Source organism: Leucoraja erinacea, chromosome 17 (genome assembly GCF_028641065.1).
Source record: "Leucoraja erinacea ecotype New England chromosome 17, Leri_hhj_1, whole genome shotgun sequence".
Lineage (NCBI taxonomy): Eukaryota > Metazoa > Chordata > Chondrichthyes > Rajiformes > Rajidae > Leucoraja > Leucoraja erinaceus.
Genome location: NC_073393.1, coordinates 19,092,880 through 19,107,764, shown reverse-complemented (window position 1 = coordinate 19,107,764; position 14,885 = coordinate 19,092,880). Strand labels below are relative to the sequence as shown.

General features: G+C 43.9%; 1 protein-coding gene across 1 annotated transcript in view; it reads right to left on the bottom strand.

Moving 5' to 3' along the window:
• Positions 1 to 2,422: 2,422 nt before the first annotated feature.
• LOC129705242 (lysosomal protective protein-like) overlaps positions 2,423 to 14,885 on the bottom strand; it is a 28,218-nt gene continuing 15,755 nt past the window's right edge. Inside the window, exons 6-11 of the mRNA XM_055648737.1 lie at positions 14,549 to 14,633; positions 9,238 to 9,387; positions 7,148 to 7,278; positions 4,339 to 4,501; positions 3,767 to 3,856; positions 2,423 to 2,897 (exon numbers count right to left, since the gene is read on the bottom strand). Coding sequence (XP_055504712.1) covers positions 2,814 to 2,897; positions 3,767 to 3,856; positions 4,339 to 4,501; positions 7,148 to 7,278; positions 9,238 to 9,387; positions 14,549 to 14,633 — 703 coding nt within the window. The 3' untranslated portion in view covers positions 2,423 to 2,813. The remainder of the gene's footprint in view (positions 2,898 to 3,766; positions 3,857 to 4,338; positions 4,502 to 7,147; positions 7,279 to 9,237; positions 9,388 to 14,548; positions 14,634 to 14,885) is intronic.

Here is a 14,885-nt window from a genome sequence, read left to right as displayed (position 1 = left end):
AAGGTCCTTCTGCATGTCAATCATGTTTAGGGTGATGCCATCAAACATATACCTAATGAGGGGCACAGATAGGGTTACATTTGACCTCCAAAATTGTAACACCTCACACTTGATCAGATTAAACTCCACTTTACAATTCTCCGCCCATTTTTGTAGTTGATCTATATCCCATTGTACATTTGGACAACCTTCCTCACTGTTGACAACTCTACCAATGTTGCTGTTGTCTGCAAACTTACTAACCAACCCATTTACATTTGCATCCAAGTCAATTTGGAATAGAGATGTAGACAACATCCACTAAAGTACCCCTTGAATGAGCATGTCAGTGGGTGGTTTATTAAAAAAAGTACTCTTTGCTGGATTGGGAGTTGCGTGTGTTTCTCCGGTAAATATTGGCACTGACTCATGAAGTCCTGTTGCCTTTAAACAGCTTCTCAGAGGGAAAAGAGGAAGATGAAGGGGGTTATGGGAGAATTTCCCCGAGCCTGCCCTATATGTGCCCCTCATGACTTTATAGATGTCAATTGTGTCACCACATTAACCTCCTCCACTGCAGAGAAAGCAGATCTTCCTTTTCCAGTCTCAGTTCACCACTGAAACATTCCATCTCAGGCAATGCCTATCTTTCCATTTGCCACAGACTTGATTTTCTCCGACACCACAGTTGAGTTTAGAAATGTACCCCAAGACCCCCCCCACCCCTTTCCCCCCTCCCCCCTCTGCGTATTAGTCATCCTAAACTGACGGGGCTGTACTATGTGGAAATATTGTTTGAAACCTCTAAATTTCCAGAAAGTGTCCCATCCTTTCTGAACCAAACAAAATTCTTCCAGGTGGAATTTTCCATATTCCATATTTTATATGTGGTTTAGACTATCTGGGAAAGAGAGAGTTACTCATGTCTGTATCATCGCAGCAAAAGTTGACCTGATGGGTGTGGCTCCATTCGCAAGGTAAATTGCAAGACCTTCCTACAATTATGTATGAATAACTGGCTCTTAATGAGAAATACAAACAGAAAGAGCTGGCAAACACTCAGCAGGTCGGGTAGCATCTGTGGGGAAAGAACCAGAGCAACTCTCCAGGCTCAAGACAATCTCAATGAAGGATATTCAGCACAAAATATTACCTGTTTTACTCTCTCAAAGATGCTGCCTGACCTGCTATGCATTCCCAGTTTTTTCCGTTATTATTTCAGATCTCCAGCAACTGTATTTTTTTTTCCTTATTAGTTAATTATGTTTAGGAACGCTTAGATTATTTTCCATATTGCATACAGCAGTTTCCTGGAGATTGATGTTAAATTCCTGGAAACTCCAAACCAATCCTGGTCTCTGCCAACCCAAACCACCCATTCACGATTGAGGCAAGAAGTAGAGTTTTGAATGATTTATTTGCAATTCATTGTACTTCAGAAAACCCTGTTGTTGCCTGACCCTGTGCACATTCTGAAGGGCCACAGCACATTCCCATTCTAAGCAGCCAGCAGGGTAGAGAATAAAATATAAGCAGTGTCAAAGGCCTTGGAGAGCAGGTCCACGCGAGCTCCTGTGCCGATGCAAACTGAGCATTCACGACAGTGCCTGGTACTCCTGTAGCCCTTGACCCTGTGTTCACCAGGAGAAGGAAGGTGTATTCCACACTACAAACTAAGAGTTATTTCCTGAGGGGGTAAACAAATTTTTAAATTTGTTCAATCGCCCCTCATCATCAGTTAGAAAATTGCATTAGCATCATAGTAAATCATTAATGATTGGGCTCCTTCAAGGAACCAATGGGTTTGTGCATTCCCAGGGACTGGTAATCCCTGAATGCAAAATAGCCAAATACTAAAACTGGATTTTTACTTAGAAACGGCAACACCACCCAACTGAGCCAAGCTGGGCTGACAAAATCCCCTCAGAACAAGGAGATCCCCTCAATTGAAGAGGAGATCCTGTGGATAGGGTTGACCCCATGCTGCGCTGATGGCTCCTCTGGGCTGGAGAAGGCATATGTTTCCCAGGACACATTAGTGGTCTGTCTATAGGATGGGATTGCTGATGGTGATTAGTGGTGTTCTGGGCAACACTGTATCCCAATGTTATCCAGGTGTCTGCAAATGCCTCTCTTGGAGACCTTTACTTGAATGGTATTGAGCTGGATCCACTAAGTTGCTTAAGGGTGTGGCAGAGTTTTTCTTCCACCATCTTGTTCATCTAATCCAGTGATTCCCAACCTGGGGCCATGGCAAATCTCAGGGGGGGGGGGGGGGGGGGGGCACAGTAAAAATTTGGGGATTTAGGGGGCCACAGGTTGAATGAAGGGGGCCCACATTTTTCCCACTAATAATGTCAAGGGGGGGGGGGGGGGGGCAAATAAAAATTAAAGAGCCCAAGGAAGCCATGAGCTAAAAAAAAGGTTGGGAAACATTGATCTAATCTATACTGCATTATTGCTGCCTTTAATGACATTGGTTCAGTTATTTGGGTTGAATAAAAGCAACCCCAGAACAACCTCTATTCAAGGCAGCCCTAATGCCCCAGGCCTGCAGGTATAAAAAGAACCATTCCCAGAAAGCACATTTCACCTGTTTCAATGTAGAGAATTTTTCAAATTACTCGTAGTAATACAGAGTGCATGTCAGCCTGATAGAGTCTCTGTTTAAAGTCTAGGTATTGCTACTTGGACATGGCTTAGCTTGGTGCTGTTGCTTTGTTTGGAGTATAGTGATTAAAAAGCCCATTGAAGCAAGAGAAGCAAGAAAATAATCAATCATAAGGCCATCGAACAGTAAGCCGGCTAACTGGAAGACCAAGTCTGGTGCTGTCTCAGTATGGAGTGTTGGAGAGGTAGGACTCAAACATCTTCAATGCTCGCCTTGGTGCCCATTGTGGTACCATGTGTCCAACTCCCTGGAGAGAAACAAAGCAGAAACAGGCTATCAACATTCCCCTAATAACAAAGGCACCCAGAACCATCCACCGTGATCCCTGTGTCTGAACCAAGAGATGCTCAAGATGACACCAATCTTCTACTTTCTCGGGAAAGATACAAAATGCTGAGGGAATTCAGTGGGTCAGGCAACGTCAATGGGGAACATGGATAGATGACAGTTTGGGTCGAGATGCTGCCTGAACCGCTGAGTTACTCCTGCATTTGTTTTGTCTTTTCTTGGTAAACCAACATTTGTAGTTCCCTGTTTCTAGTTTCTTGGATAGGATTTCACAGCAAGCAAGAAGGTTGGCATGACCAATTCCTGAGAACTACAAATCCAGAAAGGCAGTCATCACCAACTAGTCAGTGGAATGATGGTGGGCAGTAAATGTTAGTCATCGGGGGAATATGCAAATCAATATGTTAAATAGAGGGAGACACAAAATGCTGGAGTAACTCAACAGATCAGACAGCATCTCTGGAGAAAAGGAATAGGTGACGTTTCGGGTTGAGACCCTTCTTTCGACTGACTGAAGTCCGACTTAAAGGGACTTAAAGGGAGGTGTCAGGGTGTAATTACAGAAGACAATGGTTTGTGGAGTTAGGTATAACAGAGGAATGTGTGGGACAGAGAGTGGAGAATGGTGTATCCTATGGATCAGATTGGGACAGATATTGGGGCGTGGAGAATCAGATGAGTCAGCGGAACAAAGAGGGGGTTATCATAGAGCTCAGAAAGGAATGGAGTGGATATCACATGGGTCAGAGTGGGGCAACAAATGCTTAATCTACAAAAGTATTCTTACTTCTAATTAACTTGGTAGAGTGAAGAGGGAGAGTTGGTTACCTTGACAGTCAGGAAGGTGAGGTTTTCATACTGCTCGTAGAACCCAGCAATTTGATCATCACAAATCCATGGTTGGTATTCGACTGTTTTCTAATGACAAAACAGGCAATGGGTTACTGCTGCCGAGGAGAGCCCCTCTTGTAATCTCACCCTCCCCAAGCCCACAGGCACGAGCTTCCGACAGATGCACAGTTATCCCACTGTATGACGAACCTCCAGGCTGTTCTGGGGAGAGAGTTTCACACACCATGCTGGGGGGCTGCTGTGAACGGGGGGGGGGGGGGGGGGGGGGGGGGGGGGGGGGGGGGGGGGGGGGCTTTGATGGAAAGGACACCTGATCAGTACCAGTCACTCAGCGCCTGGGGCCAAAAGCCTTTTGCAAGACTTTTCTTTCATTTGGTGACTGTCACAACATTCATCAGCTCATCCACCGCACTCAACATTCATTTCCTCCACCATCACCAGTGCACAAAATCTGCAATTGACACCATCAAACACCAAAACCAGAGTGGAAGCAAATCCTTCTTGATCCTAATGCACAGCCTGAGAAAACTGAATGGGATACTACCTACCTTCTGATTCAGTGACCGCACAAACCAGTTGTCTCCTAGAAAGTTGCAGGCCATGTCTGTATCTCCGTTGTAGACCAGTACACGCAGACCCTTGCTGAGGAGTTGCAGGTAAAAGGTTTCCATGCTGGTATACATACGGTCATAGGTTTCACTTATCTCTTGACTGCAAATGGAGCAGATGAATTATAAGAGGTTAGAGTCAACAAGACAGACACCATTGTATGCAGATGCCGAGAAGTGTGTTCAGTCTAATATTAGACTCCCCTATCCTGGGTAAGAAGTCTGTGACAATCCTATCCACACCCTTTATCTATATTAAAACACATTTGTACTCCCTGGCTTTTGACCATGCCCGAGACTTTGCTTCTGTTTTTATTGTTTTTAATGTTTCTTTATTTTACATATCTTCTCCTACTATTTCTTTTGATTGTTATTATTGATGTGTATTAACTTTTTTGTCAATGATTAGTGATGTACAGCACTTTGTTGCAACTATGATTGTTTTTAAAGTGCTCTATAAATAAAATTATTATTATTATTATATTACTAAAAGTCTGATCTTGACCACTTCCTGGTGTTCTGTATATTGATTTTAGAAAAAATGCTGCCACTTACGGCTGTGATTTTTGGCCATCTTACTCAGAGTCCCCCTCCGCCGCGCAGGACCAGAGGATTTTTCCCATCGGTGAAAAATAAAAGAGTTATCAGTGTTTAAAAAATGTTGAGATTCTCGCTCTTGAAGGCCACGCCCCTTCCGGAAGGACTATCAAATCCAGAAGTGTTGAGTGCCTCAGTCAGTCTCTGCAAGATGGGGGAGCGAGAGGGTCATGTCTCTCAGTCCGAGCTGTGAATAACACTGACCACATGTCGACTAAACTGTGAGTGCCCTTAATGTGGTTTGAAAATGCTTGCTAAAAGTGTGTTTTGGTTTGAGAATGCTAAACTTTCCTTGCCTAATTGAAAAGTTGGTTTCAGAATGCTAAAGTTGCCTTGCCTAATTGAAAAGTTGATTTGAGAATGCTAAAGTTGTCTTGCCTAAGTTGCCAGACCCCCCATCAGTCTGAAGAAGGGTTTCGGCCCGAAATGTTGCCCATTTCCTTCGCTCCATAGATGCTGCTGCACCTGCTGAGTTTCTCCAGCATTTTTGTGTACCTTGCCTAATTAAAGTTGGCTTGCCAAATGCAACAGGTTTGTTTTGAAAACGCGCCTTTTAACCGTGCCTTATTGAAAAGTTTGCAACAGTTTTTGGAAGGAAAAACCGTGAATAAACGTTTTATTAGATCAGGACTGTGTTTAATGCAAAATTAAACCGTGACTTATTCTGTGACTTAGTGGAGAGGTGGCGCTGAGTGCGGAAGGCCCACAATGAAGACACCACCCTGAACCATTTGACTAATTCAAGAGAGCTTACTGCCATGTATATGGTGAGTGTGTTTGTTGAAAGTTATGTGAAGCACGTTTTTCTGTAGCAGCAGCTGTAGTGTTTCTCGGAGTAAAAGTGTGTGTGTGTGTGTGTGCGTGCGTGCGTGCGTGCGTGCGTGCGTGCGTGCGTGCGTGCGTGCGTGTGTGTTCTCAGTGACTGAGCTGCGAAGAATCCATTCGTCCCACAATGTCCATAGTAGTGCTCTGGAAACCAGTCCCTTCGGCCATGATAACCATAATTGTACACAATGTGCACAGCCAGTTAGAATCAATGTTTAGTGCAATCCTAACTCTTGTCCTCAATCCCTTGGCCAATTAAGGCAAGCTTACCAAATGTCTTCTTCACCACCTTATCGCCATGTATCACCACTTTTGGGGAACAATGTACTTGTGCTCCAAGGTCCCACTAGTCAACCACACTTCACAATGCCCTGCCATTCACCGTGTATGTCATGGCCTGGTTTAACTTTCCAAAATGCATAATTAACGATCCCGGGCGGGTGGGGTTGTTGTTTGATACCCTGCATATCTAACCCATGAACTAACCATAGTTGTGCACTAATGAATACAATAAAAGCACTGTTTTAAGACAGGCATGAGAAAGATAAACCAGTGAAATAGACCTTTAACCACCCCTCTCTTCTCCCCACTGGTGCATTGGTTTCCTCTCAGAGCCCAAAGACATTTACAGCTGTAAATTGCCACTTGTGCGTATGTGAATAGTAGAATCTGGGAGGGGGGGGGGAGGGGAGGGGGGGGGGGGGGGGGGGGGGGGGGGGGGGGGGGGGAGTTGATGAGAATGTAGAAAGAATAAAAAATGAGATTGATGTAGGATTTGTGTAAGTGGATGTTTGATAGTTGGCATGGACCTGGCGGGCCGAAGGTCCTATTTCTATGCTGTTTATCTCTGACTGTTTGCCTTAAAGAAGGTGACTAAAGTGTAAGTAAGGAAGGCATTAAATGGGAGATTTGCAGATTTACAGTGTGGCTGAGTGTGGTACAACATAAAGTTAGGGATACTAGTCTCCGCAGAGAACGTGCGAGGCATAAAGCAATCATCTTGTTTCATGTGGACATGAAAGATCCAATGATATTATTAGAAAGTACCTGTACAGGTAATTTCCCCCCGATGTTTAAATACATATTTCTTCTGCCCCAGTCAACATCACTATAGGGTATTCCAGTTTACTTGCTATGGAAGAGACCTGGCTGGGCACAAATGTAATATCACCCAGCCTACATTAGCAGAACTGTTATACTTCTTGATTATGTAGCATGTTTGGACATCACAAGGGCATGGAAAGTACTGTATCTAAGATAGCTGTGCATCTAAGCAATGACATATCCTGTGCACATGCTGTTTCGAATGTACTAGGTGTCCCCTTACCTGCAGAGCTCCCAGCCCTGGACATTTGCTGGGATGTGCAGAGCTGTTCTCACATCAGCACGATTTAGCCAGGTCCACTGAGCTGTGTCATTGATGCACGGGGGAGCTTGGTTTCTGGATGCGTCTGCAGTCTGGTAAGAGAGGGAGGTGGTAACGTAAGTGGTGTGTGAATGATGACAGGGGAATTTTTTGTTCGATAACAGATACAACCACAGCTCTTCACAGAGTAGTAGGTGAACTCATTTCAAAACCGTTTCAATAATTAGAAGCTACAGGACTTAATACCAAGATAAGGAAATTTATATGAGATTACGTACAGAAGGAAGGAGTTTGGCCCTGTGGGATTCTTCAGGATGAGAGTTAAGGGGAAGGGTTGGGCTCATCAATTCTACGCAGTGAGTGTGTAGGAAGCCATTAGAATTCAATAGGTGCGTGAATTTGGGCCCCATATCTGAGGAAGGATGTGCTGGTGTTGGAGAGAGTCCAGAGGAGGTTTACGAGGATGATAGGGTTAATGTATGATGAGCGGTTGACGGTACTGGACCTGTACTCGCTGGAGGTACACAAAAATGCTGGAGAAACTCAGCGGGTGCAGCAGCATCTATGGAGCGAAGGAAATGGGTAACGTTTCGGGACGAAACCCTTCTTCAGACTGTACTCGCTGGAGTTTGGAGGGAAGAGGGGAGATAGGAGATATTATTGAAGCTTACCGAATTGTGAAAAGCTTAGATAGAGTGGATGTGGAGAGACTGTTTCCACCAGTGGGGAAGTCTAGGACCAGAGGGCACACTCTCAGAAAAAAGGTATGTACCTTTAGAAAGGAGATGAGGAATTTCTTTCATCTGGGGGGGGGGGGATCTGTGGAATTCATTGTCACAGACAGCTGTGGAGGCCAGGTCATTGGTTAATTTTAAGGTGGAGATTGACAGATTCTTGATTAGTAAGTGTGTCAAGGGTTATGGGGAGAAGGCAGGAGAATGGGGGTTGAGAGGGATGAACAGATCATCCATGATTGTACGGCAGAGTTGACTCAATGGGCCAAATGCCCTAATTATTTTCCTATGATTAACGAATGGGAATGACCTTTTAGAATTGTATGCAATAGGAGTGCACACTGAAAGATTAGTCCATTGGGAATTTAAACAATGGAGTGTATGGGAAGATAGTAATCCTAATTGGGATTAGAAATGGGAAATTGAATTGGCAGGAATTGGGCCTATTTGAATTTTATACAGTGGAGTGCAAAACAAGGAGTTGAGGCCAATACCAAGTTGCATCTGGATACTGGGTAATTTAGTATTCTAATAATCCAGATGCCTGGACCAATGACCTAGAGATGGGTGTTTAACTCTCATCTGTGACATGATCCATGCATCATTTATGTTGCCATTTTGAAATTGCAGTATAAAGGCAGTGTTGGTAATGGAGACCAAAAAAACTACCTAATAGTTGTAAAACTCGAAATTAGTATCTCATACTTTTAGGAAAGGAAATCTGTACTCCTTCACAGGACTAGCTATTATTTGTATTGGTATATTATTGCATGTGTACAGTAGAAAACATTGTTTTGCCTGTAATCTGAGCAAACCATACCATACACACAAATATGAGGTAGTGCAGAAGAGAAAATAACCAGTGTTATCGCTACAGAGAAAGTGCAGACTACAAAAATGCAAATGTCACAACGAGATAGTTTGGAAGATTGGAACTAAACCTTACCATAAGAGAGGCCATTTCAAGAGTTGGATAACAGCGGGGAAGAAATTGTTCTCGAATCTTGCAATTTTAGGGAGAGCAGTTGCTTTACCAAGCTGTGATTTATATTGTTGCCATAGTAATGGGCTGGTTGACTCAGAAACGCTTTATTTAAGGCCATTTTGATTCTGAGTATTAAATCCCAAACTTGGAAGTGGATAGCAATCATAAACATGTTAGATAAGTGAATGAAGAGATTATATGAAAGGGTTAATGCTCATTGGAACTAACATAGTGAAAGCAATGGTGGAGACATTAGCCTCATATTTCATACTGTTTGGAAAGGAGGTGGCGCTTTGGTATTTTAAGCAGAATAGGAAAAGGATACTTCTTACCATCTGCAAGTCAAACTTATAAAACCGGAAGATGTTCTTCATTTCTGCCTCTAATCGTCCAAAATATTTCTGTACACCCCCAGCACATTTCATGTACAGTGAATACAGATTGAGTCCACTATTGTAGATGACCTTGTTTACTTCGTAGAGCTGTTAAAAGAAAAATAATATTTTTTCACTTCTATTCAAATACCCATCAGTTCATCCCCTTGATGCGAAATCTGCATTCCTCCCCTTTCACAATGTCCTACATCCAGGCCAAAGACTTGTCATATACTGAGAAGATACAGGCCACCGTTTCACACTACACACTGCAACTTCTTGATTTTTGTACTCTGCCTGTATGTAAAATACTGTAGCTTGTCCTCCCATTTTCAAAGGTGCATTGGGCATAATCCATAATCACGCGTAGGGATTACACATGATTGGGGATTATGTCCATATAGGCAGAGTACAAAATCAAGGAGTTTACAATGTGCAGTGTGAAAGTATGGCCTGTATCTTCTCAGTCAGATTATACAGTAAGCATTCATGAGCAAAAAATAAGCTGCCGCAGGAAGCATCATAGAAACATAGAAAATATGTGCAGCAGTAGGCCATTCGAGCTTGCACCGACATTCAATATGATCATGGCTGATCATCCAACTCAGTATCCTGTACCTGCCTTCTCTCCATACCCCCTGATCCCTTTAGCCACAAGGGCCACATCTAACTCCCTCTTAAATATAGCCAATGAACTGGCCTCAACTACCTTCTGCGGCAGAGAATTCCAGAAATTCACCACTCTCTGTGTGAAAAACGTTTTCCTCATCTCGGTCCTAAAAGATTTCCCCCTTATCCTTAAACTATGACCCCTTGTTCTGGACTTCCCCAACATCGGGAACAATCTTCCTGCATCTAGCCTGTCCAACCCCTTAAGAATTTTGTAAGTTTCTATAAGATCCCCCCTCAATCTTCTAAATTCTAGCGAGTACAAACCGAGTCTATCCAGTCTTTCTTCATATGAAAGTCCTGACATCCCAGGAATCAGTCTGGTGAACCTTCTCTGTACTCCCTCTATGGCAAGAATGTCTTTCCTCAGATTAGGAGACCAAAACTGTACGCAATACTCCAGGTGTGGTCTCACCAAGACCCTGTACAACTGCAGTAGAACCTCCCTGCTCCTATACTCAAATCCTTTTGCTATGAATGCTAACATACCATTCGCCTTCTTCACTGCCTGCTGCACCTGCATGCCTACTTTTAATGACTGGTGTACCATGACACCCAGGTCTCGTTGCATCTCCCCCTTTCCTAATCGGCCACCATTCAGATAATAGTCTACTTTCCTGTTTTTGCCACCAAAGTGGATAACCTCACATTTATCCACATTATACGGCATCTGCCATGCATTTGCCCACTCACCCAGCCTATCCAAGTCACCTTGCAGCCTCCTAGCATCCTCCTCATAGCTAACACTGCCCCCCAGCTTCGTGTCATCCGCAAACTTGGAGATGTTGCATTCAATTCCCTCGTCCAAATCATTAATATATATCATAAATAGCTGGGGTCCCAGAACTGAGCCTTGCGGTACCCCACTAGTCACTGCCTGCCATTGTGAAAAGGACCCATTCACTCCAACTCTTTGCTTCCTGTCTGCCAACCAGTTCTCTATCCACATCAATACTGAACCCCCAATACCGTGTGCTTTAAGTTTGTATACTAATCTCTTATGTGGGACCTTGTCGAATGCCTTCTGAAAGTCCAGATACAACACATCCACTGGTTCTCCCTTATCCACTCTACTAGTTACATCCTCGAAAAATTCTATAAGATTCGTCAGACATTATTTATCTTTCATAAATCCATGCTGACTTTGTCCAATGATTTCACCACTTTCCAAATGTGCAGCTATCCCATCTTTAATAACTGATTCTAGCAGTTTCCCCACTACCGACGTTAGACTAACTGGTCTGTAATTCCCTGTTTTCTCTCTCCCTCCCTTTTTAAAAAGTGAGGTTACATTAGCTACCCTCCAATCCTCAGGAACTACTCCAGAATCTAAAGAGTTTTGAAAAATTATCACTAATGCATCCACTATTTCTGGGGCTACTTCCTTAAGTACTCTGGGATGCAGCCTTTCTGGCCCTGGGGATTTATCGGCCTTTAATTCATTCAATTTACCTAACACCACTTCCCGGCTAACCTGGATTTCACTCAGTTCCCCCATCTCATTTGACCCCCAGTCCCCTGCTATTTCTGGCAGATTATTTATGTCTTCCTTAGTGAAGACAGAACCAAAGTAGTTATTCAATTGGTCTGCCATGTCCTTGTTCCCCATGATCAATTCACCCGTTTCTGACTGCAAGGGACCTACATTTGTTTTAACTAATCTTTTTCTCTTCACATATCTATAAAAGCTTTTGCAGTAAGTTTTTATGTTCCCTGCCAGTTTTCTTTCATAATCTATTTTCCCATTCCTAATTAAGCCCTTTGTCCTCCTCTGCTGGTCTCTGAAATTCTCCCAGTCCTCAGGTAGGCTGCTTTTTCTGGCTAATTTGTACGCTTCATCTTTTGTTTTGACTCTATCCCTGATTTCCCTTGTTATCCACGGATGCACTACCTTCCCTGATTTATTTTTTTGCCTAACTGGGATGAACAATTGTTGTAGTTCATCCATGCAGTCTTTAAATGCCTTCCATTGCATATCCACCGTCAACCATTAAGAATCAATCGCCAGTCTATCTTGGCCAATTCACGTCTCATACCCTCAAAGTTACCTTTCTTTAAGTTCAGGACCCTTGTTTCTGAATTAACAATGTCACTCTCCATCCTAATGAAGAACTCAACCATATTATGGTCACTCTTGCCCAAGGGGCCTCGCACAACAAGACTGCTAACTAACCCTTCCTCATTACTCAATACCCAGTCTAGAATAGCCTGCTCTCTCGTTGGTTCCTCTACATGTTGGTTTAGAAAACTATCCCGCATACATTCCAAGAAATCCTCTTCCTCAGCACCCTTGCCAATTTGATTCACCCAATCTATATGTAGATTGAAGTCACCCATTATAACTGTTTTACCTTTGTTGCACGCATTTCTAATTTCCTGTTTGATGCCATCCCCAACTCCACTACTACTGTTAGGTGGCCTGTACACAACTCCCACTAGCGTTTTCTGCCCCTTAGTGTTTCGCAGCTCTACCCATATCGATTCCACATCCTCAAAGCTAATGTCCTTCCTTTCTATTGCGTTAATCTGCTCTCTAACCAGCAACGCTACCCCACCTCCTTTCCCTTTCTGTCTATCCCTCCTGAATATTGAATATCCCTGGATGTTCAGCTCCCAGCCTTGGTCACCTTGGAGCCATGTCTCCGTGATCCCAACTATATCATAGTCATTAATAGCTATCTGCACATTCAACTCATCCACCTTATTACGAATGCTCCTTGCATTGAGACACAAAGCCTTCAGGCTTGTTTTTACAACACTCTTATCCCTTATACTATTATGCTGAAAAGTGGCCCTTTTTGATTTTTGCCCTGGATTTGCCGGCCTGCCACTTTTACTTTTCTCCTTGCTACCTATTGCTTCTACCCTCATTTCACACCCCTCTGTCTCTACGCTCACACATTTAAGAAACCTTTACCCTTTAACTCCATTCTCCACTATCCCATTCGACACCACACCCCGCTTATTCAGTTTAAAACCACCCGTGTAGCAGAGGCAAACCTGTCTGCCAAAATGCTGGTCCCACACCTGTTAAGATGCAATCCGTCCCTTTTGTACAGTTCCCCCTTACCCCAAAACAGATCCCAGTGATCTAAGAATCTAAATTACTGCCCCATGCACCAGTTCCTCAGCCACACATTGACGTCCTGTATCTCCCTGTTCCTGCTCTCGCCAGCACGAGGAACTGGAAGCAAACTGGAGATAACAACCCTGGAGGTCCTGCTTTTCAGCATTTTTCCAAGCTCTCTAAAGTCACGCTGCAGAATATTCATCCCCTTCTTTCCGACATCGTTTGTGCCAACATGCACTACCACGTCCGGATGTTCACCTTCACCCTTGAGGATTTTCTGCACTCTGTCTGTGATATCCTGGATCCCTGCACCAGGAAGGCAGCACACCATCCTCGCATCCCGTCTGTTGCCACCGAAACCCCTGTCCGTACCTCTCACAATGGAGTCTCGCACTACAATGGCGTTGCCCGCCTTAGGCCTTTTTGGTTTTGGCTCAACAGCCCTATTCGCATCACAAGCCAGTCCGCCGCTCAGTGTAAACACATCTTCTGTCCCGACAGCTTCTAAGTGGGTGAACCTGTTCACAAGAGGTACAACACCCGGGGACGTTGGCATTCCATGCTTCCCTTCCTTTCTCACTGTCCCCCACCTTCTCCCTTCCAGTACCTTAGGTGTAACAATCTTACTGTAGGACTTGTCGAGGAATGACTCTGTTTCTCGGACGAACCGGAGGTCATCCACTTGCTTCTCCAGTTCCCCAACACGGTCCTTCAGGAGCTCTACCTGGATGCACTTCTCGCATTTGTAGCAGCCAGAGGCACCAGCGGTGTCCTTGACCTCCCACATACTGCAAGCATCGCACTCAATCAGCTTGCCTGACATCTCCTTCTTTCGTCTCTAACTCTCAAGCGTATTGCGTGGTCTCCTCGCCGAAGACTCTCGAGCCAAAGACTCACACTTTACTCACAGGGCACTTCCCTCACTAGGCCGCTCACTCACTGCCACTCCCTAAGAGCAGTCTTGCTTAAATTGACTGATAAATTGCCCAATTTACCAATTTACAAACCAATTCCTCAGTTTTCAACTGTTTTCCCGGCACTGACTCACTTCTCTCCTCCCACTCGGGCTAGAGCCAATCAGTCCGATCTCTTGCTAATCTCCTCCTGCTGTTGCTCCCAAATCTACAGCAGTTCTGAGTAAAGTCTGCCTGTGCTTGGCTTCTACTTTTCAACTGTTTTCACCCCTCTGACCCATCAGGCAGCATCCATGAAGGAAAATGGACATTGTTTTGGATCGGGATGACTTCTCACAGGAGCTTGTTTTTTACTCAAGGTTCCAACATCTACAGTCTCTTGTTCGGCCAGTACTCATCTCCAAGCATCACCAAATATGGATCAAATAGTCATTGCTGTTTTTAGTTCATATTTCACTGCCATGTTTACAACAGTAACAATGGACATATTTAACAGAGTGTAAAGTGCTTTGGCACATTGAGGTTTCAAAAGCACCATGTTAATGTTTTTTAAACATGCACATTGTACAGTATTAATGAGCGGATGGATTATAACGGAAAGTGAAAAAGAACCTACTGATTGTTGGCAGGCATAGTTAGTGTTTTTGTTGAAGTTGCAAGATCCATATGAACAGCAGTATGTATTCAGGTTAGCCCACACCCTTAAATGAGGGGGAAAAAAAGAGAGATAATGTCAACTCAAATGTAGCATTCAACTGTACCAGGCCAAGCATCCTTACTATAAGGGGTTTCCTTTGCATTAAGCTCATTTTGCAGTCACCATTGATCACCAGTGCATCTTATTTCCTTATCTCAGCAGACAGGAGATGGTGAGAGACTCTGTTTTCCATTGCGACACCATATTGTTAGTGCATATAAAACCCACTAATAGCAAATATTCTATTATTAATATC